Here is a 27,866-nt window from a genome sequence, read left to right on the forward strand (position 1 = left end):
AATATTGTTGTTTGGTTGGAAGAAATACCCTTGAAATTTATTTTTAACATTTGCTGATTATGCTTGCAATAAAATGTGAATATCATTTGGAGTGCTACTGTCCTTGCTGTACTTGAATATTCATTGTTTACTCATATGTGTTCTGTCGGTAGCTGTGAACATTTGTAGCTTTTAATATGTTGATCATTCTGATGAATTTTCAGTCTTTCTAGCACTGGTTATACCTAGTGTGTATATAGTATGACCTCTATCCGAACAGGATGATTAGGGGTCAGTTTCCCAAAAGTTACATTATGGAAAATGTTACCACTGCGGTGCTCTTGAACCAAAATGGTACTCAAAGTTTGTGAGCCTGAAACTAAACCAGATTGTCTGTTTTAGTGAGACATGGAATTGATTGATATTATATCAATAGAAGAATGACCATAGAGTCAACACCAAACAAAACATGGAGGTCAGAAATGAGCAAATAATCTTCCGTCGTGTTCTTTAAGCAGAACCTCGTATCCATAGCCCCATGTATATAAATCCCAGAGTAGTACGCCGGCCACGTCCATATCTATTAAGGTGTAGTGCCTGATTAAAACCAGGGGGGGGCGCTAGCACTCTATTTATAAATACCGTAGTAGTGATTAGAGATAGACGACAGACGATCTCAGCTACATTATTTGGACAGTGCTTTGGGGTAAACTACATATAGACGACTGTAGCTGTAGAATACACGAATAGCCTACAATCAGACAAGACGGTTCAAAATGGAGTAAATGTTGAATATCTAGTCACCTCATCTCACCCTTCTGCATACACTTGGATCAGTAATATGAAATAATCTATGAGATGGAGCATTGTATGATATTGACCCATTAGTTGATATACCCAAGGCAATTTAAATTAGGCTATACGATAACCGTTAGCTAAGAGATGACGGATTACATTACACAAATCCCACAAAATGTGGGTTTTGGTAAAAAAAAAAGTTGAGAGATGGGATGATACACACACACACACACACACACACACACACACACACACACACACACACACACACACACATTGCACAGCAGAACACATCACAGATTGTACCTAATGGCAGTTCATAACCAGGGCGATTGTAAAGAAGATAATTCAGCCCGATTCCATTTCACCCTGCTACTTTATCCATGCTTTACTGGGTGGAGAAAAGATAAGCGCTACAGCCACTCACAGTGAATTTACGATGTCAGTCACGAATAATGGTCTATATAAACCCGCTTTTCATTCACCCGCACTCAGACGGCTGCATGGTTGTTTAAAGCGCATTCAGATTGAACCTTGTGATATTTCCACTTGGTGTGATGAGAATCAATAACCTCGTAGCGGGGTAAAAGCTGGAGTACGATACTTGGATTTACAACATCTGGCATTCAATTTAAGAGGGATCGGTCCAGCTCTTTGTGGATATTGACTTTTTGTTCTGGCACGGACAACACACTTAAAGACGTAATGGATTTGAATCAGTTGGGGCAAGCGGTGCTGTTCCCCCTACACATCATCGTCTGCATACTGCGGGCAGGCTTGGGACTGCTGCTGCCCACCAGACGGAAGGACCTAGGCGGGGAGGTAGTGCTGATCACCGGCGGAGGAAGGGGCATCGGTCGGCATCTGGCGAAGGAGTTCGCAAAGCATGGGGCAAAGAAGGTAAGATTGTCTGTCTCTGTGTTACAGTCCTTCATTACCAACTTCACGCACACGTGTTAGGCTACAGCAGTTATCTCAACTTCTGTGATTTATTTAGGCTAAATGTTTCATAATGTTTTGGGGAAAGTAACGCCGCTCTCATTGAATGTAATGACTTTATGCACAACTGCCAAGTAATAGAAACGTAGTGCTATTCGAATGTTAACATGCACTTTCTCATTGTTTACGTTTTGTTGGCGACCCTGCATGCAGAAATCACTGAGAGCTGCTTTAAGGCAGAGGAACTATTATGTTACTTTAGGTTACTAGCCAAATATATATATATATATATATATATATATATATATATATATATATATATATATATATATATATATATATATATAGGCTAGGGTTAGGGTTAGGGTCTCATCATCTCATCATGTTTAACACTTGCAGAGGAAGCACGCACCTGAGTCAAAGAACGGAACACAGAACAAACAACCGTTTAAAAACAACATATGCAGTAGGCTACACATACACAGTAGGCTAGATTTGTGTTATAATGTAATGTAATGTAATATTACCGGTTTGGGTTTACCACTTTGGAGAATTGAAATAGACTGTGTGTATATGAGTGGAAGGGAGAAGCCCTACCTCTCTGGCCCACCCCTGGCTGACCTGGGTGCAGGTGCTTAGTTGTGTGTTCCTTACCTCCCCTTCACATGTCTAATTGTGAGACACAAACACAGTTGTCAAAGCTCAACAGTGTCAAAGCTAACACGTGTGAGTAGGTGATTCTTTATTATTTAGACATGATCGAAAAGTTAGCGGAACGTGTGGTGCTTATTGGGTTCATTTTAGTCTAGCTACGGGTCTGCTGCACCACAGGCGTGACGTCTACGTCCGTTAGACGAGCGTATGACGTCCATTAGAGGAGTATGACGTCCGTTAGACGAGCGTGAGACGTCCGTTAGACGAGCGTATGACGTCCATTAGAGGAGTATGACTTCTGTTAGATGAGCGTGAGTGGGCTATGCTACACCAGCGCACACATGAAGCATAGATGTTGACCAATTTGTTGTTGTGGTATGATGTCTTTAAGTTTAGGCTATAGAGTTTCCTCTGCTCAAACTGCTTCAGGACTGATTAGGTGTGTATATTTGGTGGTTGACTGACAGCTCATTTAGCCAATCAATGTTACAGCTAGTAGCCTACTAGTTACTCAACAATATCCCAATCCACAGATAATTTACTCTACTATAAAATCGAAGCATACATGATATTGACTGGTACAACTCTGACACGTCAATCATTAACACGTTACATGTTAGGATCCATATACATGAAACCTTAAGACAGCAGAAGAAACATACTGTAGATAAAAAAAAAGTTCAAAACTCAAAAACTGTTGTACTTTTTCCCAATAAGAAAAACATTTTCCAATAGGGAGCAAACCTAACTGTGCGTACTGAGTGATTTTCATCCTACTAACTTGTTTCTGATTGGAGAAAAGCAGGTTGTTACAATGGACCCCTGTTTGTCTCCCCTACTCATCACAGCAATACGTATCATATGCATTAACATACTGTAAGAGGTTATCTGTGTGTGTGTGTGTGTGTGTGTGTGTGTGTGTGTGTGTGTGTGTGTGTGTGTGTGTCTGTGTGAAGGCTGCTCTTGGAGCAGTAGGCTATCTCTCCTCACACACGCCTTGCGTATTGGTTATCAGAGGCTCAGAGCATGCCTGGTTCATAGACAGGTCAGACAGCTTCTTTTTGCATTGGGTGATGATGATATAACTGGTATTGTGCTGCCTGTATAAGGAGAAGCAGAAGTGGATGTCACTCACGATGTGTGTGTGTGTGTGTGTGTGTGTGTGTGTGTGTGTGTGTGTTTCCGTTAACCGGTAATTACCGGTCTTTGTCCGATAAAATCTGTTGAAGTCCGACATATTTAAACCTCTTCGGTCATAATGTCCGGTGAAAATAATTCCATTACATTAAAAAAGACGAATATATAGGCTATATTTTTTCTTTTATTATTAATGTGTAGACTAGCCTACGCGATGAACAAACAGCGGCAGGGTTGCCAGATGGGATTGACAATTTACAGCCTAACTAGTCCGCTAAATAACCGCTAAACCCAGTAGCCCATTCGGCGGTAACCCGCCCCATCTGGCAACCCTGTCTCTCAACGGCGCAAGTAGTTTAGTCAGTTAATTTAGTTTGATCTAGTCTAAATAAAACCACTGCAGTGACCGGAGTCAAGGTTATTGTTCTGCGTGTTTTGGATGTGCTAGAGCACAGTGAATGACCACCGAGGGCCGTGAGATGCGGCTAGTAAAGGACGCTAGCCATCTCAACCCCGTTCATTGATTGAGCCTGCCGTGCCCGTTCCAGCCCTGAGTCGGGAGAAGTACTACGGGAGTAGTGCGCTACTATCGACAACCTAGGCTACTGGTACCATTAATTAGGATTGATTAGATTAGGTTGACAATACCACACTACATTTGAGTTTAGGGATATCAATGTTATATATTTGTGTATGTTTTATCTTTATGTATTAAATGAATGAATGAATGAATGGTCTTTATTGTCATTGCTATAGTACAGGTACCAAACAACGAAATTTAGGAGGGGTGGCTCCCCCGGTGCTAGGAAAGGAAAAAAAAAAACTAAAAAAAACACAAGAAGGGAAGGAGCTGGTTTACATAAATAAATAAAGGCTATGTACACTATCCACTATACTATATTGTACAGATAGACGACTAGGGTTGTCATATTGCACAGAGTGTTATTGCACATTCATTTGAAGTGTCGCAGTTTGCAGGCTAGAAATGTACATATTTGTGCCTCAGCACTACACCTGATTTTTTTTTCAGTCCAGCAGCTGCCATCAATCCGTCCAGACTGTCCATGGCCCAGAACCTAGGTCTTTGCTGTGTTCAGGGCCTGGATGGCCCTGGGGTAGAAGCTGTTCTTCAGTCTGTTTGTCCTTGCGGCCATGGTCCTGTACCGCCTTTTCGAGGGCAGCCGGGTAAAGTGTTCGTACCCAGGGTGGGTTGGGTCTCTGGAGATCTTGGAGGCCTTCCTGAGACAGCGTGTGTTGTACAGCTCTTCCAGAGAGGGGAGGGGGGCGCCGGTGATCTTCTGGGCTGTTCTCACGACTCTCTGTAGCGCATTTCTCTCCGCGGTTGTGCAGCTGGAGAACCAGTTGCAGATGCCGTAGGTGAGGATGCTCTCCACTGCGCCGCGGTAGAAGGTCACCATGTTGTTCCACATTTGAGACCTGTCTTCCCCCCACTCAGTTATTCAGTCGGTGTCCATCATTTAAGTTCAATTTAGTCTATCTATAGTGTTAGAGTTGAATTTGTGCCACTAAGTTGAAGTAGTCCACGGGTGTGTATCCCCCCCGATACATCCTCCTCATTCTCATACTCCCGAGTCCGAGTAAGTATGATTTGACAGGCAGCTAGACTAAACTGGAAAGAGAATATAAAAAACTTACATTACTGTCGTGAAACTATTTAACACACTTCAGTTAACGTAATGTGGAGTCCGTTCATTGATCGATCGATGCAGTCCGTTCAAATAGCCATCAAAAGCTAAACTAGGCATACTTAAAATTACCAATTACATACTCAAATCCCATTAATGCAATTGAAATCAGTGTTTCCTCCAGGATTTTTCCCATTAGTGGCGGGGGGGGGGTCCTCTTTCGCGCGCGCAATTTTTTTTCCCGCGTGCGCGCGCATAAAACGCGCACTGGCGCTCAAAACAAAGATGTAATTTCACTTTACCCACGCAATACCCACTTAAACATGTGTGAGGATACGTAACGGCGTTTTGTGACAGAACTTTCACTTTCATTCATGAAATTCACTGCGACTGACTATAGCTCATATACCATCAAAGGGGGGAGATGCGACATGAAATATGTCAGAATGCAGCAATATCATGCACAGATCAGCCTTATAACATGTCATGTTATATATATATAACGTTAGACAGGGAGCGCAGATGTATTTTTATGAACGATATGAGGCTGGGAGGGAAAAATCACAGTATACCCGCTAGAAAAAACTAGACTACACCACTGAAGTAGGCCTATGAGAGGACACGCACAAAACCGGCTAACGTTACTCATTAACTGTTTACACAAGTAAAATCACAGTGTGACAGTCAGATGGAGCATTCGGTAAACAACAACAGCAAGGTAATGCAGTTGAGTTAAAGAAAACCAACTCTTACCTCTGAGGACACCAACATGAGCCCTGCTTACCTGTACCTCCGCCGTTCTGTTCGTGGTGATTTTAGAAGCAATAGATTATTTTTGCCCCGCGCATATTGCTATGAATAGTTCGAAGCTAGGTGCTTGCACGTTAGGTGCGAGGCTGCTCGGTTAACCCATTAGCGGGAACATTATTAGTTGCACAAAATAGGCTGATTTAATTGACCATGAACATCAGAGACAGACATTACGAATGTTCATTTAAAATACTCTATACTGAGCACTGGTATAAGAACATGAACCAGAGAACAGCAGTAAATGCAATAACCCACAGTCGTCGCTGATGATGTTGCATTTTCGATTAGGATACGGGATTAAAGGCACCGGCGACGGTGAAGAGAGAGAGTGAGGAGGGATTTCCAGAAATCCAAATGTCCCGCTAAATTCGGACCAATCACAAAACTGTTATGAAAGCGCGTCGCCTCGCGCCGTGCACCTGTTGAGAGATTCAGTCTCGATTGCAGTGCGAACACAAGCGACGAGGTTAATTGCAACATTGTAACATATTGTAAATAACTACGGCCTAAATCGTAACGAAATGTTGGTCTGGAAGCGGCCTAAATCTAGCTTCAATCTGCTTTTTTTCTGTTCTCCGGTCATAATAACTCGCTGCCTTTCTGCGCAGCCTGAATCAAAGTGGACTGTCTGAATCAATTAGTGGCGGAGGAAATTCTTTCGTGGCGGCCCGCCACCAATAAATGCATATAGAGGAAACACTGGAAATAAACATCTTAAAGTAGCCTACAGTCGTAATTCAAAGTAGCAAAGGTGACTAGGCTGCCCAGTGTGGCGCGCGTGCAGCCCTGGACATATTATGCCATAGTAGCGCATGCGAATCATGAAAGCCTATATTGAATGAATGAATGAATGAATGAATGAATGAATGAATGAATGAATGAATGAATGAATGAATGAATGATGAATGAATGAATGAATGAATGGACTTTATTGTCATTGCTACAGTACAGGTACCAAACAACGAAATTTAGGAGGGGTGGCTCCCCTGGTGTTAGGAAAGGAAAAAAAAAAAAAACTTTTAGAAAAAAAATCACAAGAAGGGAAGTAGCTGGTTTACATAAATAAAGGCTATGTACACAATCCACTGTACTATACTGTACAGATAGTCGACTAGGGTTGTCATATTGCACAATAGTATTTTTTTCACGTTATTTAAAGTGTCACAGTTTGCAGGCTTGAAATGTACATGTTTGTGCCTCAGCACTACACCTGATTTTTTCAGTCCAGCAGCTGCCATACAATCCGTCCAGACTGTCCAGGGCCCAGAACTTAGGTCTTTGCTGTGTTCAGGGCCTGGACGGCCCTGTGGTAGAAGCAGTTCTTCAGTCTGTTTGTCTTAGCGGCCAGGGTCCTGAACCTCCTTTTCGAGGGCAGCCTGGTAAAGTGTACGTGCCCAGGGTGGGTCGGGTCCCTGGAGATCTTTGAGGCCTTCCTGAGACAGCGTGTGTTGTACAGCTCTTCCAGAGAGGGGAGGGGGGCGCCGGTGATCTTCTGTGCTGTTCTCACTACTCTCTGTAGCGCATTTCTCTCCGCTGTTGTGCAGCTGGAGAACCAGTTGCAGATGCCGTAGGTGAGGATGCTCTCCACTGCGCCGCGGTAGAAGGCCACCAGTATCTCCTGCTTGTTGTGTTCCTTCCTGAGGCATCTCAGGGTGTATAGCCGCTGTTGTGCCCTCTTGATGGTGCCTTTTGTGTTGTCCTTCCAGGTCAGGTCATCCCGCATGTGATGTCCCAGGAATCGGAGGGTTGAGACTCTCTCCACGCTCTCTCCGTCGATATTATTATATAGTTCGCGATCTAATCGTATCGGATGAGAAATAGACATTAAATGGCATAGGCCTATATAGGCTACACAACAGCTAATCACCGCGATAAACACCTATATTATATTCTAATGATGACCGGAATTTCTCCCGTTTGTCCGACACATTGAAATCTTCCCGGACACGTTGACCGGCACCAATTTTTTCTAACGGAAACCCTGGTGTGTGTGTGTGTGTGTGTGTGTAGGGGGGGTCTGGCTAGCTATCAAGGGTTCTCAGTGCTTCTCTGGAGACTGATTGTGTGGTCTCTAGATTTCCCACCCTAACTGCATATCAAAGAGCCAATATCTGTGGCAGCTTCAATCTCCAGCCAATGTCTCCTTGTTGAGCAATTCATCATCATAACAGGCCATCTCAAACAACTGTGAAAAGATGTTCGCTCAGAATAGTTGAGTTACACTGACATTGACATTGTATTTATCTTACTAAAATATTGCACAGTTGGCTATTTGGCAAGAGGGATGAATAGCTTTCCGAATGCTAGGTTATTATTGTATAATCTCTTTGCAGGGATTGTTAGGGCACAGTGCAAAAAAATGTTCCTTGTTAGATACTAATATAATGAATAGGGATGCACGATATTATCGGCCCGATATTGGGAAATTAATGTTATAAATATTTATCGGTTTTATTACATTTTAGCCGATATAGAGCCGATAATATGAAGCCGGAAATATTTCCGGTTCCGGTTGTCGCGCTCATGATGCTGCGCCTGCGTACAGCCAAGCAGTGTAGAGATGAGAGCGAAGCTGTGTGGATATTTTTCTGAGTTTCTGAGGCAGATAGTGCGTTTGCAATTTGCAATACATGTTCGGCAAAAGTTTGGAGAGGAGGACAAAGGTCTACGAGTTACAACACAACGAATCTCATAAGTCACCTGAAGATTCACCATTGCAAGCACGCTGTATACTGTAGAAGGAATATGATTTTGGCATTGAATACAGCGATGAGGGAACGAAAACAGTTAACAGAAACGCGTGTCGCAGAAATGCTTCACGCGTGTCGTATATGCACATAATATGCGCACAATGCATATATGGGCTACACCACTTGCATACGTGAAACCGCTATAAATAGCTCTTAATATGTATACTTTGAGGAATTCGGTTGTTAAGTCTGATGTCAAACGTGACGTTTAGCAATTTCCGGGTCCAAACCAGAAATTCCCTGCAACATCCCAGCTAGCAATTTTTGGTTCTAAAAATGTTCAAAGAATGTTACCTAGAACGTTCTCGTAATGTTTTCAGCGGGAAGTTTTCTTTAAGTTCCCAGAATGTTCTAGGACAGGGGTCGGCAATAGGCGGCCCGCGGGCCATTGCTGGCCCATCACCAATAATATTTGGCCCAGCAGAATATTTGGAGAATCCACTTTTTTTTCTTTTTTTTTTTTTTTTTTTTTACAATATCCGACCGACAGTCCCACATATAGCGCCTATAATGTCCGAATAGAGAATCTACCTCCACCTGAATAATGCTTATTGTACTTTTATCCATGTTGAGAGTGAATGACACAGGGACAGATAATCAGGCAGCAGGGTGCACCGAAGCGCACTGACGCTGAACCCCTCATAGTGAATCATAAGTAGGTGGACAACGTGTAGTGCTGAAATAGCCGTGTGTGGTTTGAAAAAAATAACACCAGCTCAGTAAATAATTCAAACGTAATGTTTACGTATATGTGACTGCAACACACATATGAACAGTAACAAAGCAAATTCAGTTTAATATTCTGAAAAACATTGACAACAAAATCGGTGAAAAAAAGAAAAGAAAGAAAAGTAATCCGCTTATGCGAGGGGTGGTGGTGCATAGGCCTATGCTCCTGAAAAGACAGAGCAAACACGCTATTAGGGATAATAATTACAATGAGCCATTCATTCAAAATATACAAAATACAATTAGGTTATTAAATACAATAACGACAGGCTTGGTACTCACTTAATGTGAAAAGTGGCATCTCCCATCGGTCAGTATTTGCTTGATATCTGGTTATATGGACGTCACTTTAATCCGCAGGCAGTTCTCAAGGTTTTTTTTGCATCAATCGATTCCTCTCGTGCGTCTTTATCACATTCATTGAGGAAAAGGACGACTCGCATGTAAAGAAAGGGAACATTGTGAGCACGGAAGATGTGAGTCTCACAACGGCTTTGCGTTGATGAAACCAGGTAGGATGAACATTATAGTTCGCTGTCCATTCCTCTTTAAATGCCCTGTTTTCACCGTCAACTTTCCTCTTTACACCTTTGGAGAGTGACATGATGTTTCTCTTGCTAGTTAGCAGGTTAAATGTTTAGCTAACTTCACCCGGCAGGCAAACAACCAATCCAATAATAATGTGACCTTGTCTGGGAGGAGGGGGGAATCATTCAGAATGAAAGTATGTTAAATAATTATTAGAATAAGCTAGGCTGCGCTACATCGTCAGTCCACACATTTATTATTCAAAACTATGGAAAAGGGTGAAACTACGTTTCAACGTTGTTGAGAATCACAACACAAACTTGCTAGTCAAGCCAAAATACTGCAACGTAATGGATTGGACTGCTACCTAGTTAACTACAACACTACTATACATTGTTACCTAGTTAACTACAACACTACTTTACATTGTTACCTAGTTAACTACAACACTACTTTACATTGTTACCTAGTTAACTACAACACTACTTTACATTGTTACCTAGTTAACTAGAACACTACTTTACATTGTTACCTAGTTAACTACAACACTACTTTACATTGTTACCTAGTTAACTACAACACTACTTTACATTGTTAGCAGGCTCACAAAACAAGCTGTGTTAGTTGACTAGCGATGTGTACATTTTTCGAAAGAAAAGTCAAAGCATTAGAATGTGTCACATTTTTTAACAATCAATTACTTATGAATGAATTAATGGAATGAATGAATGGTCTTTATTGTCATTGCTACAGTACAGGTACCCAACAACGAAATTTAGGAGGGGTGGCTCCCCTGGTGTTAGGAAAAAAAAAAAAAGTTCGGGCCCGCCATCTAGTGGCTCAAAAAAAAATTGGCCCGAGGCCAAACCTAATTGCCGACCCCTGTTCTAGGATAACGTTCTCTAAAAACATTTTTAAAATGTTGTGTGATAACCTTCTTAAAATTTTAAGTGACAACATTGCTAGAACATTATGCCCTAATGTTCTTGAAAACGTTTTCAGCGGGAAGTTTTCTTCAAGTTCCCAGGATGTTCTAGGATAACATTCTCTAAAAACATTTTAAAAATGTTGTGATAACCTTCTTAAAATGTTAAGTGACAACATTGCTAGAACATTATGCCCTAATGTTCTTGAAAACGTTCAGTGGGAAGTTCCCAGAATGTTCTAGGATAACGTTCTCTTAAAACATTTTAAAAATGTTGTGATAACCTTCTTAAAATGTTAAGTGACAACATTGCTAGAACATTATGCCCTAATGTTCTTGAAAACGTTTTCAGTGGGAAGTTCCCAGAATGTTCTAGGATAACGTTCTCTAAAAACATTTTTAAAATGTTGTGATAACCTTCTTAAAATGTTAAGTGACAACATTGCTAGAACATTATGCCCTAATGTTCTTGAAAACGTTTTCAGTGGGAAGTTCCCAGAATGTTCTAGGATAACGTTATCTAAAAACATTTTTAAAATGTTGTGTGATAACCTTCTTAAAATGTTAAGTGACAACATTGCTAGAACATTATGCCCTAATGTTCTTGAAAACGTTTTCAGTGGGAAGTTCCCAGAATGTTTTAGGATAATGTTCGGTAATAACCTTCTTAAAATGTGAGTTGACAATATTGCTAGAACATTACACCTTATGTTCTCAAAACATTTTCAGCTTAAGTTTTTTGTTTGTTCCCAGAATGTTTTAGGATAACGTGTGTTACGTTTTGGAATAATGTTCTAAATGTAGAGTGGTGTTGGACCCATGTGCGGTGCGGTGCGACTCAGAGGAATTGAGGTCGAGACATTAATAAAATAAGTTCTCTTTACTGAGATGAATACACTGAATATCCATAGGACCGTGATACAGAACCACAGAAAAATAAAGGAGAGCAAGCAAGGCTCTGCATAACGAGTCGATAACTAATAACAAAAACAAAACACTTGCAAGTAGCCAAAACAAAAGATGAGCAAACAAGGCTCCGTTTACTAAAAGCAAACTTCACTTAAACACAAACAAATCAAAACACACATATAGTCAATAATACCTGGAAGTAGCGACAGGTAAGGTAAAGTCCTCCAGGACCGAAAGGACAGGGACAAGTATCATGCACAATATTCTTAAGGGAAAGACGAGGGTTCACAAGACGCTAACAAGTACGAACAACTGACAAGGGAAATGGGACACACCTAAATACACATACAAACACTCACAGGTGACAATAATCACGTAATTAGTCCAGGGCATGAGTGATGCTGCTCTTCAACCAGCAGAGGCATCGGGGAGTTTTCCTCGCTGACCCCCCTCGTAACAAACGTGCTCTAAAAACCATTCTAAAGGCCCCGCGGTGGCGCAGCGGTCTGAGCATACCAAATTGGGTGAAAAAGGGATAATTAAAAAAAAAGAAACGTTTATTTTTTTTATTTTTATAAAAACCATTCTAAAAACGTTTGCTTATAACCTTCTTAAAATGTTTACTGAAAACCCTGTTAAAACATTATGCCCAAATATTCTTAAAATGTTTTTAGCTAAACGTATTAACACATGTAAAAGTTTGATAACATCAATATTCAAGTCTTTCAACATAATGTAATCATTATTTATTAACATTAACAAGAGAGGTGAGACAGGGAGAGGCAGCTTCATTTGAGAACATATTTAAAAAAAAGCAAAACATATACTGTACATACTGAAAACATGGAAGTCAGAACCTATCATCACTGCAAAAGTACATATCTCTGACAGTACATATCCTCATGACAGACAGGCATTCCCAAAGTGTTGTAGTTCTTGATTTAGTCCTCGAACAGTGTGGGGCTTCTGCTCCCCTCAAGTGCTGCTGCTGCACCTGGACACATTCTTAAACATCATCCCTGGACACATCCTTACTCTGAACTCTGTCCTCAGTCACAGATGGTCCACCTGTATCACTGTCCTCGGTCATGGATGGTCAACCTGTATTATCCACCTGCATTATAACAAAAATAGTATTTAAAATCAGAATAGTTTCTGATTCATCAGAAGTCTTTTTGGTAGCCCTTTAAATTACAGGCCGTTAATTATGCAGTAATTACTGGAAATAACCAAGTAATATCCATGTAAAATAGACATGTAGAATGCTAGTAATTGTGCTAGCTAGATTGCTATAGCTTGCTAGCTAGCTAGCTAGCTCCCAAACCTATCCCAAACTTTTGGGCTGGTAGATTTGCTTCACTCACCAGCCAAACAACCAACAACAATGACGTTAATCTATTGAGTGGCTGGTAAAATCTGAACGTTCACCAATTTGTCGATTTGGACGGTGGATAAAAGTTAATTTTGCGCCCAGCTTCCTAGCAATTTCTGACAACACACACGCTCGACGTTATTCGCATTAACGGTTAGTTTGTGGTCAAGAAAGTAAATGTATCCATACAAAGTAATGTTAATCAATTAAAAACAGTTATTGTAACCTTACCGTTTAATCCACAGTGTCCCGTTCCCTTGTGCTGTCTTCAACTAAAACCTGTGCCTGACCACAGAGGTGAACTGATTGAACATCTCAGTCAGGCGTGAAATCTAATCAGTCGTTTGATTGGTCTGCCACGTCCTCAGCCTCCTCGGTTATTGGTGCAAGTCTGAAACTTGAATTTTTAATAACATCCCAAAAACATTTTAAGAATGTTTGGGCATAATGTTTTAACAGGGTTTTCAGTAAACATTTTAAGAAGGTTATAAGCAAACGTTTTTAGAATGGTTTTTAGAGCACGTTATCCTAAAACATTCTGGGAACAAACAAAAAACTTAAGCTGACATTTTTTTGAGAACATAAGGTGTAATGTTCTAGCAATATTGTCAACTCACATTTTAAGAAGGTTATTACCAAACATTTGTAGAATGTTTTTAGAGAACATTATCCTAAAACATTCTGGGAACTTAAAGAAAACGTCCAGCTGAAAACATTTTCAAGAACATTAGGGCATAATGTTCTAGCAATGTTGTCACTTAACATTTTAAGAAGGTTATCACACAACATTTTCAAAATGTTTTTAGAGAACATTATCCTAGAACATTCTGGGAACTTAAAGAAAACTTCCAGCTGAAAACATTTTCAAGAACATTAGGGCATAATGTTCTAGCAATGTTGTCACTTAACATTTTAAGAAGGTTATCACACAACATTTTAAAAATGTTTTTAGAGAACATTATCCTAGAACATTCTGGGAACTTAAAGAAAACTTCCCGCTGAAAACATTACGAGAACATTCTAGGTAACATTCTTTGAACATTTTTAGAACCAAAAATGGCTAGCTGGGAATGTTCTTCCTTTGTTATCGTGTAACATTGGGGGAACATTTTATAAAAGAACATTCTATAATCTGTTACCTAAACAATGTCCCCAAAACATCCTTGGAATGTTGCAGGTAAAACGTTCTTCTTTTGTTTACATATCACATTACAGGAACATTCTAGAAAAAACGTTTTGTGATCTGAGGCATCAATAACATCCTGAAAACATTATCGAATGTTGCTTTGAAAATGTCCTTCCTTTGTTATCATGTAACATTGTGGGAACATTTTATAAAAGAACATTTTATAATCTGTTACCTAAACAATGTCCCCAAAACATCCTTGGAATGTTGCAGGTAAAACATTCTTCCTTTGTTTACATATCACATTACAGGAACATTCTAGAAAAAACGTTTTGTGATCTGAGGCATCAATAACATCCTGAAAACATTATCCGAATGTTGCTTTGAAAATGTCCATTCTTTGTTATCATGTAACATTGTGGGAACATTTTATAAAAGAACATTCTATAATCTGTTACCTAAACAATGTCCCCAAAACATCCTCAGAATGTTGCACCTAAAACGTTCTTACTTTGTTAACATTTAACATTATAGGAACATTATTTGAAATGGTAAACATCCTTAAAATGCTCTTTGAACATTAGATGAAAACGTTTTCTTTAAAACATTAGCAGAACTTGTAGGGAATGTTAGCCAATGTTGTGGGAACATTCCCTGCTAGCTGGGATAATACCAGTGTACTACAGCGGTAGAATGACAGTTCAATCGTTTTTTAGACTGGGATCTATTCATACAACAAGGGACACAGCACTTTCCCGTTTTTCCCATATTTGTCAGCGTCTTTGAGCCTCGGAAAAGCGCTATATACATATAATGAATTATTATTATTACTGAGGCATTTCGAAGACTGCGCCTCAGCCAACTTTGGACCCGGAAATACGTCACGACTTAACAACCGAATTGATTCATTGTTATTGTTGTCCGGAGGTAATCGGCTATCGGTTTACATGGCTTGTAAATATACTTTCGTTTTAGGACGTGTTCAAAAGCAAGGACTGTGTGATCATCTAATTATGTGTAGTTATGTGTTTTTTTTAGCATGTTGATGTTCTATCAGCATGTTGTGATGTTATTAAAATACAGTTTAAACTTTCGTAGTGCTGTGCTTTGTTAGCCGCTAGCTATTAGCAGCATTTGTTTCCGGTTTCCTGGATGACAGCCTTTCTTACCTTCAGGTGTGCATGAACTACAGGTCAACTGTGAAATTATATCGGTTATCATATCGGTTATCGGCCACGAGAAGCGGGTAAACATCGGTTATCGGTATCGGTTGGAAAAAATGCATATCGTGCATCCCTAATAATTAACTGATTATTTCATAGAGAGAAGAAAATCTGAGTGCAGTTTGGAGTCCAGTCAGGTCCTGGTACTGTCTCAGAGACAACACATGCACGCACACACACACACACACACACACACACACACATACTGTACACAGACAGTTTGTCTAAGCAATACATGACTCATGAGTTGCCCTATTTTCATGTGTGTGTGTGTGTGTGTGTGTGTGTGTGTGTGTGTGTGTGTGTGTGTGTGTGTGTGGAGCAGCTACTCAGATTGTCTTACAATCAAATGAAACAATGTTTTATTTATTTTTTTATATTTTATTTATGCATTTTCAGTTTACAGGGATAGACAAGATACATCACAAAGACAATAAACCCGCCCACCTCCCCCTTCCCTCCACCCCTAAGCAAATTAAACAAGCACGAGGACAATAATAAAAAAATAAACAAACAAAAATCAGCACCATTTTTGGATAGACGCCCGTGATGAGAAGTAAAAAGAGAAAAAAAAAGTAAAAATAATAATATTTATATATATAAATACATATACAGTATAAAGGCATTACAAAATTCAGGGCAGCTTCGACAAATAAGATATAAATGGTTGCCACATCCTGTCAAAGATTGCAGATTTGAGAGAGACAGTGTATCGGATCTTTTCCATATGTAGCAGATTGGTGATCTCTGCTAACCAGGTCTTAAACACAGGTACTTCTTCACCCTTCCACAGTGTGAGTATATTCCTCTTTGCAACAACCACGCCATATGTGTATTGTCTTCTGTTCATAATGAGACAGAGTTAAATGATGCTTGGTTTCCCCTAGGATTGCAGTGTATGAGTCGGGTGTGAGGTCACAGCTATATACATCAGAAAAACATTTGAAAATATCTGACCAGAACTTATTTAGTTTAGGGCAGGACCAGAAAAGATGACCCAGTGTGTCCTCAGCTGATTTACACTTCGGGCAAACTGGGGATACAGAGGGGTAAAATGAGTGTAGTTTGGTACAGGAGTAGTGCAGTCTATGAATCACTTTAAATTGGATAAGTTGGTGTCGGGAGTTTATAGAGCAGCTGTGGATGGCATTAAGGCTCGTTTCCCAGCTCTCGTCATCAATTGTTATACCCAGATCTTCTTCCCATGCTTCTTTTAAGTGTTGCGTGGAGATTGGGTCATGTGTTGTAAAAACATCAACAAATCTAGAGACAAGCCTCCTTGACTGGGGGGCCTGATTCATGAGAGTGTATAAGTTGACAGCATCAGGGATCACCTCAAAGTTAGGTAGGTTGGTCCGGACGTAGGGCCCTATTATGCACTTCTTAACTTGCCGTCTTAAGTCTTAATTAAGACGCACCGCCAGGTTAAGACCTACCGCCACCCTTATTATGCGCTTCATACGCGCTACTGCTATTATGCAGGTGTCGCTAGGCGCCCACACATAAGACGTAAGACTCCCGTGCATATATTACTCATTGTGGGAGTGTTCATATGTTAATGAAGTGCGCTAGGCGCCCCTGCTATTATGCGATCTGACTTTGCGCCTAGCGCTAAGAAGTGGTTTGAAAAGTTCTTAGGCGCTAGACTTCATGCACGTTTTGAAACACGAGCGCGCCTCCGCGGTTTGCGCATGCGCGCCGACCGACTTCTTAAGTTTAGATCTACCGCCTCGTCTTATTGCTTAAGACTTATGAAGTGCATAATAGGGCCCGTAGTCTCTTATCTGGAGGTAACGGAAGAGATGGGATGCTGGGAGTGTAAACTTTTCCCTCAACTGTGCAAAAGTGGCAAACGAGTTCTCTGTATAAAGGCTTGCAATTGTGATGATACCTTTGTTCCTCCAAATAGTGAAAGTACTATCAGTTAGAGAAGGGGGAAAGGCGTGGTTGTTGCAAACAGGGGTGGAAGTAGAGAAGTCAGGCAGAGCAAACACTTTTCTAATTTGATATCAGATTTTAAGAGAGTTGATGAGCATGAAGTTATTACCCGTGGCGGCTTTTGGGGGTATGCTCTTAGCAAAGAGAAGAGCGTGGAGAGAGCTTTTGGGAAGGTTCTGCTCTATTGCAAGCCAAGAAGGGGTAGAGGTGGTGGGGTTGTCTGAGCACGCCCCTTGCCAGTACATCAATGCTCTACAGTTGGCAGCCCAATAATAGGTTTGGAAATTAGGTAAACTGAGGCCCCCTGCACTTTTGGGTTTAAATAGGTGTGACTTGGGGCCAATCCCAATTCACCCCTACGGCTTCGTTTTCACCCCTATGGCTTGATTTGCGCGTTTACGTTTAGGGGGAGGGCTATCCCAATTCATATGTCATCGAGCCATGGCTTCATTTCGAGGGCTAACTATGACTTCATTTCGAGCGATTTCAGGACCAGACTAGCTTCGAAGCCATAGGGGTACGCTACCCCTTGATTCCAGGATGCATTGCGAATCATCTACAGAAATGTTATGTCGCTCTATTCAATGCGGAAATGTCATTTTACTTTCTCTGTAATTACTTATTAATAAAGATTTGAAAAATTATGATAACCATTTTATTATCTTAGTTTAATGTGATTACAATGCATTATAGACCTTTTATTTATAACAAGCATAACCAAGAAATCGCTTTTATGTCGGTGCTGTGTCTAACGTTACAGTAACGCAACGCTGCATGACAGTCGAGCATTTCAGAGATGTACAATCATAAATCAATTATTACCTGTGGCGTTTGACAGCGGATGATGGTACACATATGTAAAGTTATCTGTCAAACGTTCGGCTGACTTGTACATGATGCACATTTTTACCTATTTCCATGTAGTCATTACAATGCATTATAGACCTTTTCTTTATAACAAGCATAACAAAAAAATCACTGTTATGCCTGATTACTTCCATTAGACTCCTAAAGCAAGACACCGGAGCACTCATATCTGCGCGTTTGTCACAGGCTGACAGTCACCCTGTTCCTCTGCCCCGGCAACTGACCCATAGAAATGTGCGCGATTAACATTTCAGAGATGTACAATCATGAAATAAATTGTGATGTTTGACAGCGGATGATGGTAGACATATTTAATGTAAAGTTATCTATCTAAAGTTTTCTATCCACAGGCTGATATGTGCATGATAGGCGCAAATTCCCCCCCTTGGTGGTAGTATAAATTGTATTGCGGAATACCAAAACAACTCGCAATCTAATCCGAGCAGTTGTTATTATGTAATATTATTGATGGATGTGACATTTTTGATGGAGGGCAGTGAGCGGGAGACTCATCAAGGACATGTAGTTAATTAATGCAGTGGACAGCGGCTGTTTCTCCAGCGTTCCTGTCACTTCGGATTTCGGAACTTCATAAAATTAAATATGTAAGTCATGCATTTTTCCATGTTTCCCATTGATGGTATATGACGCCGTAAATGTTACAAAAGTTCAGCCGCGAAGTTGTTGCACTGTTGTCCTAAATCAGTGCAGACTGGCAGGGTAGGAGCACAGGTTTCATACAGGTTAGAGCGCCGTTATTCTGTCATGGTCTGACAATGAAGCATTGTTCTTTTTTATTTGATGACTTGTTTGATCGATTGATAGCGTAAAAGTGAAGTTGTGAATGAGTCGCGAGCGTCAATGCTTTTCTACGATATTCCTAATGATGTATCAGTCTTGAAGGGTTGTCCCTCTTTCATGATTTCTCAGGTGTGTTGATAATAAACGAAAAAAGATGCTTATAGCAAACGCAACAGAAATAAACACAGCTGAAGAAGGCATTGCGAGATGTGAGAATTCGCCGGCAACATAACGCGTCACCCGTACCGCGTCTATTTAAATCACTGCTGATGACGTATCCGTCGTGAAGGGCTGTCCCAATTCATAGGGGTAGATTTCAACCCCTATGGCTTGTGGCTCTGTTCGAAGGCCTTGGCTTGAAATCGAGTCACACTCGAAAACGAGCCATAGGGGTAGAAAAGGGAATCGGGATTGGGCCTTGGCTATACGATGTACTTTGTATCCCCAGACAAATGGAAGGACAATAGAGTCTAGTAACTTAAAGAAAGACTTTGGCAAAAATATAGGAAGATTCTGGAAGAGGTATAGAAACCTGGGGAGAGCCACCATTTTAACTGCTTTGACTCTATCATGGATAAAGGTAATAGCCTCCAGGTTTCAACGTTAGATTTCAATTTGTCTACCATATTCAGATAGTTCAGTTTATACATTTTAGGGATGACCACGCCTATGTATTTGATTTTATCTGTAGTAATGTGAAAAGGGACATCTTTAACAAATGTTGGGTTTAACCTCCCTTTAAGCTGCATGAATTCACTTTTGTCCCAGTTTATTGTCCCAGCAAGCTCACCAAACTCTGTAATTAGGTCTAGCAAAGGTGGAAGAGATTCTTCTGGCCGGGAGAAAAGTAGAACCACATCATCCGCGTAAAGCGAGATGCGGTGGTCCACCCCTCCTAGCATCAATGGGGCTATAGAGGGATGATTCCTTGTGCTAACAGCGAGGGGCTCTATGGCAAGGGCAAAAATCAACGGACTCAATGCGCAGCCTTGACGGCAGGAGCGATGTAAAGCAAAGGTGGGTGATTTATCACAATTGGTTATAACCGAAGCCGTTGGGCTGGTGTATAGCATGTCAACCCAAGAGGTGAAATTGTCACCCAGGCCAAACTCTCTTAATACTGTTAGAATGTATCTCCATTCAACCTGATCAAAGGCTTTCTGGGCATCGAGTGCCAAAACAGCAACATTGGAGTCATTGTCATATTTAGAGTACATTATATTCATCAATCGTCTGATCAGGGTTTCCGTTAACCGGTAATTACCGGTCTTTGTCCGGTAAAATTTGTTGAAGTCCGACAAATTTAAACCTCTTCGGTCATAATGTCCGGTGAAAATAATTCCCTCACGGAATAATAATTACGAGTTTGCTCAGAAGCTCCGCCTCCGCGGAATAATAATTACTGAGTTTGCTCAGAAGCTCCGCCTCCGCTGCAGACAGACCGTTGGGTTGGTCTGTGGTGATTTTCGCAATGGCGGCGTTGAACACGGCGATGTTATTCGCCGCCGCCGCTGTCTGCGCACCGAGAGCGTAGCTCTTGTCTACCAGGGTGGCGTTAAACCTGTCACGCTGGTTGGGCAGCATAGGTTTTTTAGGCACAGACCAGGCGCTGGACCCCGGTACCAAGTAGGCCGCCAGCGCTGGTTCGAGCCTCTCCACTCTGGTAAAGGGCAGGAACGCCTTCACCGGCGCCCTGCCTGTGAGTGGTTCTCCCCACGTGTCCTCCAAGAACTTATCTAAGCCCAGGAGGACCGCGTTAGGAGGTTGGCCCTGTCGCTTCGCCCTCTTCCCGTAAAACGGTTCCTTCTCCCATAAGGACTCAGTCGTTGGGGGAGGGGAGGCGGGACGGGGAATCCCCAACACGCCTGCCGCAGCTTCCAGGAGGCCCTGGAAGTCGTGGTGGAGTGATGGGGGGGCGAGGGCGGGGAGCTCGTGAGAGAATTAAATGTTAATTTCCACGGGAAAATAATAAAATGTTATACATCTAGACATTGTGGTATTTCTTTATATACGTATCCCAGCCTGCCTATCAATTGTTTCTCAATAAACAGTTATGTTCTCCTCATTGTCATACTCCCGAGTCTGATTAAGTATGATTTGACAGGCAGCTAAACTAAAAGCCTTCCCAACCAGCGAGACCTGGTTATAGAAATGACGTTGTTTTATTGATAAAAAAAGGGTAAAACTGGAAAGAGAAAATAGAAAACTCACATTAATCCCAAACAATTTAACAGACTTCAGTTAACGTAATGTGGAGTCCGTTCATTGATCGATGCAGTCTGTTCAGTTCCCAGTGTGGCGCGCGTTCAGCGCTGGACATAATGGCATAGCGCGCATGCGAATCATGTTATATTATTATATATTATATAGCTCGCATCTAATCGTATCGGATGAGAAATAGACATTAAACGGCATATATAGGCTACACAACAGTAATCACCGCGACAAACAGCTATATTATTGTAGCAGTTTCTAGGCACAGAGGGAGATCAACACAGAGGAATGGTGCAGAATAATAGTTTTATTTAGTCCAACACTGCTCAGCACCGTCACTGACGTGCTGAGCCAGTCTTTCCCCCACTCCCGCTGTCTCTCCCTTTCGGGACCCGCTAGTCCGCTCCTTGGCTGAGCCCTCGCTCCCGCCCCGCTAGTCCGCTCCTTGGCTGAGCCCTCGCTCTCGCCCCGCTATTCCGCTCCTTGGCTGAGCCCTCGCTCCCGCCCCGCTAGTCCGCTCCTTGGCTGAGCCCTCGCTCCCGCCCCGCTAGTCCGCTCCTTGGCTGAGCCCTCGCTCTCGCCCCGCTATTCCGCTCCTTGGCTGAGCCCTTGCTCCCGCCCCGCTAGTCCGCTCCTTGGCTGAGCCCTCGCTCCCGCCCCGCTAGTCCTCCCTTTCGGGACCCGCTCCGTCCGTCCGGCTCCCTGCACCTCACCCCCTTTCGGGGTCTCGTGCTGGCTCGCCGCGGCTCTCTCTCTCTCTCGGTCTCTCCGTGTCTCCGTGCGGCAGGTACTTCCTGCCCTACTCATCTCCCGAGGGAACAAACACACACAGGTTAAATAGACCAGTGGAACAATGAGTCTGATCACTGACACCTGTCCGTAATCAGCCCATCATAACGAGCCTGATCACTGACACCTGTCCGTAATCAACCCATCATTCCCCTCCAATGGCAGTCTGGCTCCCTCTGCAGGCCAGAACGCGCCATGTTCCCCACAATTATATTTTAATATGATGACCGGAATATCTCACGTTTGTCCGGTAAATTGAAATCTTCCCGGACACGATGAACGGAAACCCTGCGTCTGATATTAAAGAAAGAAAATCTTCCAGGGATAAATCCAGTTTGGTCAGGGTGAATTATAGTTGCAATACATCTATTGAGTCTGTTTGCAAGAATCTTAGTGAACACCTTTAGGTCGCATCCGAGGAGGGCAATAGGACGGTATGAGGCTGGATCGGTTTCCTCCCTATCCTTCTTCAATAACAGGGATATGTTAGCCAAATACAGGGATTCAGGGAGACAATACATGATTAAACATCCTTAACATAATGGAAGAGACTTTGTCCGAGTATGCTTTATAGAACTCTATGCCATACCCGTCTGGTCCGGAGGCCTTCCCGGTAGGGAAAGAGCGTATTGCTTCCATAACCTCCTCTAAAGTTATCTCTGTGTTCAATTCAACTTGTGCAGAGGTACACAATTTAGGCAGGCGGAGAGCGCTAAGAAAATCTGAAATTTGCGCTGTATCAGCTGTTTCGAGGAGTAGAGATTCTCATAAAACTCATGGAAACACTGGTTGATTTTTTTGGGATCTGTGGTTATAGAACCCGTATTGGTTTCAATTTTATTAATCATTCGCTTGGCCTGAATACCCCTAAGCTGGCGAGCTAATAATTTGTCTGGTTTGTCGCTCAACTCAAAGTGTTTTTGTTTCATTTTCAATAGCGTTTTGCTCACCTGGTCGGAGAGAATAGAGTTATATTTGAATTTAAGCTTCATTATGTCTAAGTGAGGAGGATGAAGCTGATGACCTATATTCAGTCTCAAGCGTTGAAAGCTTAGCAGAGATTTCCACCATTTCTTTCATCCTGTCTTTTTTCAGTTTGGCCTCATATGCAATAATATGACCACGTATGACAGCCTTAAAGGCTTCCCACAAAGTGGAGTCGTTCACATCAGCAGTATCGTTCTCGGTCAAATAGGCTATAATTGAGTTCAAAATTCTTAGTCGGAATTGTTCATCATTAAGTAAGAGAGGGTTGAACCGCCAGTTATATGCGGGCCTAGTCCTATTAATAACAAATTATTATATAGAAAAAGTTCTACGGGGCTGTGGTCTGAAACCAAAATATTGTGATACTTGGTGGAAATTATGTCTGAGGTCAGCTTGGCGTCTATCAGGAAATAGTCAATTCTAGTATAGGATTTATGCACAGGTGAAAAAAAAGAGTAATCCCTATCAGATGGGTGTTGTTGCCTCCAAATATCAACTAGGTTCAGTGACCCCATCAAATTATTGAGGGCAACAGTGGAATTAGAAGGGGAAATGGGATGTGTAGAAAGTCTGTCGGTAAAACAGTCTAGTATAGTATTAAAATCTCCACCTGTGATTAGGTGGGTGGTTGATAGATCAGGGATGAGGGTAAAGACCTTTCTAAAAAAACCTGGGTCATCGAAATTGGGCGCATATATATTCAAGAAGGTGACATGACGTGACAAAATTCTACCTATCACTATAAGATAACGACCATTTGGGTCAGAGATTGACTTCAAGGAAGTTCGAAAAATAATGGAATACATTTACAACAGTATTGGAACAGAGCCTCAGTCTCCACTCTAGGGTCAATGGACTGACCCTCTGGACTGACCTTCTGGACTGACCCTCTGCTCTGACCCCCATCCCTCTCATCAGGTGATCCTGTGGGGCCGCACCGAGAGGTGTCTGAGAGAGACCTGCGAGGAGATCTCACTCGCAGGAACCACAGAGTGCCACTACTTCCTGTGTGACGTCGCCAACCGCGAGGAGGTGTACATGCAGGCCAAGCTGGTCCGAGAGAAGGTAGAACAATCTAGAGACCCCCTCAGAACAGAGAAGGTTTTTATTTTATTTAAAAGGGACAATGGACAGTCATTGACTCTCCCTGAATTAGCTGGGTAGCTAAATTACATCAGCAGTCCCTGGGCAAGTAAATCCACATGGGAAATACAGCCTCAGATGTTATAAACTATTTAAAACAGAATTACAGGACATAGTAAAATCACATAAAACAGAACTACAGGAAATAAAAACATCACACTTTACACTCAAGAAAACATTACATCATAAAAAAATAAAAGAAAGAAAAAAGTTTTGGGTCTATGTGGTCAGTGGTCACATGATTGGTTATCTATCAGCCATAATTTCAGTTTTGATTTGAAGCCTGTCAGAGTGGAACATTGTTTGGTAGAGCTGGGTATTATGTTCCAGAAATGTACAGGTTAACCAATCCAGAGATCCCCTCAGAACAGAGAAAGTAGAACAATCCAGAGATCCCCTCAGAACAGAGAAGGTAGAACAATCCAGAGATCCCCTCAGAACAGAGAAGGTAGAACAATCCAGAGATCCCCTCAGAACAGGGAAGGTAGAACAATCCAGAGATCCCCTCAGAACAATGACTTTTTTTAATAATGACGTTTATTTGTATAGCACTTTTCCTACAAACGTTGCAGCTCAAAGTGCTTTCATTTTTAAAGGCAGTAATTTTAAAGGCAGTATTACAAAGATGGGTTTTTAGTCTTGACTTGAAAATATTTGCTGAGGTTGCATCCCTAATGTAAACTGGCTGTCCATTCTACAATTTCCACAGTACACCTACCTTCCGCCGTAAACTGAAGACTGATCTCTTCAGGCTTCATCTCTCTTCATCCCTCTTCACACCTTATGGTTATATCTGTAGGAACACGCCCCTCTTCACACCATCTCTCTTCACACCTTAACTGTCCCTCCTCCTAAGACCTCATCATCCCCTCTACCCCACCTGTGCAGTAATAATAAGTAAAAAAAAAAACTGTTCTAAAACTTCTTCTAAAAAGTACTAAAGAACAGAGAAGGTTGACCAATCCAGAGATCCCCTCAGAACAGCCCCACTCAAAATTAACAACTTCTGTATCTAGCACAAGAAACCAAACCAATGACTTGAATTGAGAATGTCCTTACACAATCCCACGAGACTTTCAAGGGTTGACATTTAGATCTCATGCACTATCTATCAGCTTACCTCAATTCTGCAGATAGATAAACACTTCAACACTTTCATGGCTCACTTATCAGCCTTTCAATTAGACGAGCGAAGGTATAGACAGAACGGTTTTTCCATGACAGATTACAATGCACATTTTCAGTAGATTAATGTTTTTTCTCTCTTCAGGTGGGTGATGTTACCATTCTTGTTAATAACGCAGCAGTGGTTCATGGGAAGAGTCTAATGGAGAGCGACGATGATGCCCTGATGAAAACCCAACACGTCAACACTCTCGGGCAATTCTGGGTAAGTTGCAGAGTGGAGGTCCATCGGTTGATAATGCTCTTTGAGAAAAAAGTGTTCTAAAAGTGTTCTTTGCTGTCCCTGTGTAAGACCCCCATTCCTCAGCCACTTTTTCCATGTAGAACCTTTTTGGGTTCTATAATAGAACCCTCTGTGGAAAGGGTTCACTATATAGACTCCATATTCAGTAGACTCCAGAGATGTGCGATTCATACGTTTTACAACTTCAGACTTCTGCTTCTGCATTTCTGCTTTTTCCTTGGGATAGAGACGGATGGAAGGATGAGTGAGAGAGGGGGGGGGGGATGACCCTGTGATGAGATGTCATGCACCTAGGTGTGCTACGCCACTTACGCGCCTACAACTATACAAAGACTTGTGACTTGAATTCTGTTCTGCCCAGCTGGCAGTTGTGGAACGGCAAGGGGTAGATAGATAGATGGATGGATAGATAGATAGATAGATAAAAGCAGGAGAAAAAAAAAATAGAACCCACATTTTTTAAATGACATTGAACACCATTGACTTGAGGACTTGAAAACCAAAATTAGAGATGTGAGACTTGACTTGACCTGAGCTCTGGAATTTGGGACTTGACGTGAGACTTGCTCATTATTACTTGATGTGAGACTAAAAGGTTAAGACTTGCTAAGACTTGAGACCTGCAACTCTGATAGATTCTATGGAAAGGGTTCTACATGGTTCTACATGGCTCTACCCAACATGATTATTCAAAGGGACTGAGCTGAAAAACCTTTATTTGACCCCCCCTGTCTTTCTTTCTCTCTCTCTCTCCCTTTCTGTGAAGTGAAGGACCAGCTAAGGGAATAGCTAAGAAAGCAGCTGACCAATGTACATACTAGCGCGTTTCTCTCTCTTTCTCTCAGCTTCTCGCTACCTCGGTGACACTTCTCCCTCCCTGTTCTTCTCTCTCTCTCACTCTCTCTCTCCCCCGCTCTCTTCTAGACAACGAAAGCGTTCCTGCCTCGCATGCTGGAGCTCTGCCATGGCCACTTGGTCTGCATCAACTCCATCCTGTCCCTGTCCTCCATCCCGGGGGCCATCGACTACTGCACCTCCAAGGCCTCCACCCTGGCCTACATGGAGAGCCTGACCCTGGGCCTGCTGGACTGCCCCGGGGTGGGCTGCACCACCATGCTCCCATTCCACACCAACACAGACATGTTCCAGGGCATGAGACTAAGGTGAGGGGGCCCCATCCATGGCTATTTACTATGAATACATTGATGAATGCAGTCTCTGTGTTATGTTTGCCACATTGAAAGACAGTTTGCCATGCAGCGTAGGTGTGAACTGAGGTTGTGTGTGTCCTCCAGGTTCCCTCATCTCTTCCCCCCGCTGAACCCTGAGCTGGTGGCCCAGCGGACTGTAGACGCAGTCAGGACCAACACGTCGTTCGTCTACCTACCCTGGACCATGCGCATTCTGGTCATACTCAAGAGGTAGGGTGGGGTTGTCACACATGATTGACCAACGCAGATCCCATGTTTGAATTGAGCTCTATAAGTTCAATCTTTTTTGGGGACATACCATGCCTTTTTCCCCCACATTTAAACATAAACTTAAACATAAACTGTATTTATTTGGCCATTTATTGAATCCCATTCTTTTATAAATAGTTTAGTTGTTAGCCTTTATTAAGCTACAGCTGATTCATTTACCCCCATACTGTGAGTGAGGCATAGTTGTTAACTCAAAACTCACTCGTTTTTAGCCGTATGAAGCTCCAGTACTGGTCTCTCACGGTTTTGAGTAACTCACGGTTTCTCCATGGTTGTGAATGTTGTTCATGATCCTCTCCTCCCACAGTTTCCTGCCCCAGGTGGCTCTGGAGGAGATCCATCGCTTCTCCGGGTGCTACACCTGCATGGACACCTTCAATGGACGGACATAGTAGAGGCTGTGTGCCAGTAGGACACGAGCCCACATCCGCATCAGAAGCACAATCTTGGTGGCTCAGCTAAAACAACAATAGTGCAGCTGGCCATATTGAGTTGGGCACTGCCAAGGCTGCAGAGACCTTATAAACCATGGGTACTGGGCTCACTGTGCACTGATGCTGGAGCTTCAACCAAAAGCCGAATCTGGAATTGAATATCGGCATTGTGGTTGCCAGGTTGGAATGCCCCTCACTAGGTTCCTATGCAACCATGCTGGTTCATTGACTAACAGCAGATGGAGTGGTAATCAGAAC

General features: G+C 42.2%; 1 protein-coding gene across 1 annotated transcript; it reads left to right on the forward strand.

The window, feature by feature from the left end:
- Window positions 1-1,482: 1,482 nt before the first annotated feature.
- dhrs3a (dehydrogenase/reductase (SDR family) member 3a) lies at window positions 1,483-27,566 on the forward strand (the record flags this gene model as incomplete). The annotated part of the gene is made up of 6 exons (XM_080535071.1): window positions 1,483-1,677; window positions 24,040-24,186; window positions 25,535-25,654; window positions 26,618-26,856; window positions 26,989-27,114; window positions 27,482-27,566. 6 exons carry the CDS (start codon window positions 1,483-1,485, stop codon window positions 27,564-27,566), a joined length of 912 nt encoding a protein of 303 aa, XP_080391197.1.
- Between the last annotated feature and the right edge of the window lie 300 nt (window positions 27,567-27,866).

Source organism: Nansenia antarctica (assembly GCF_963989245.1).
Source record: "Nansenia antarctica genome assembly, chromosome: 6".
In the NCBI taxonomy this organism is placed as follows: domain Eukaryota; kingdom Metazoa; phylum Chordata; class Actinopteri; order Argentiniformes; family Microstomatidae; genus Nansenia; species Nansenia antarctica.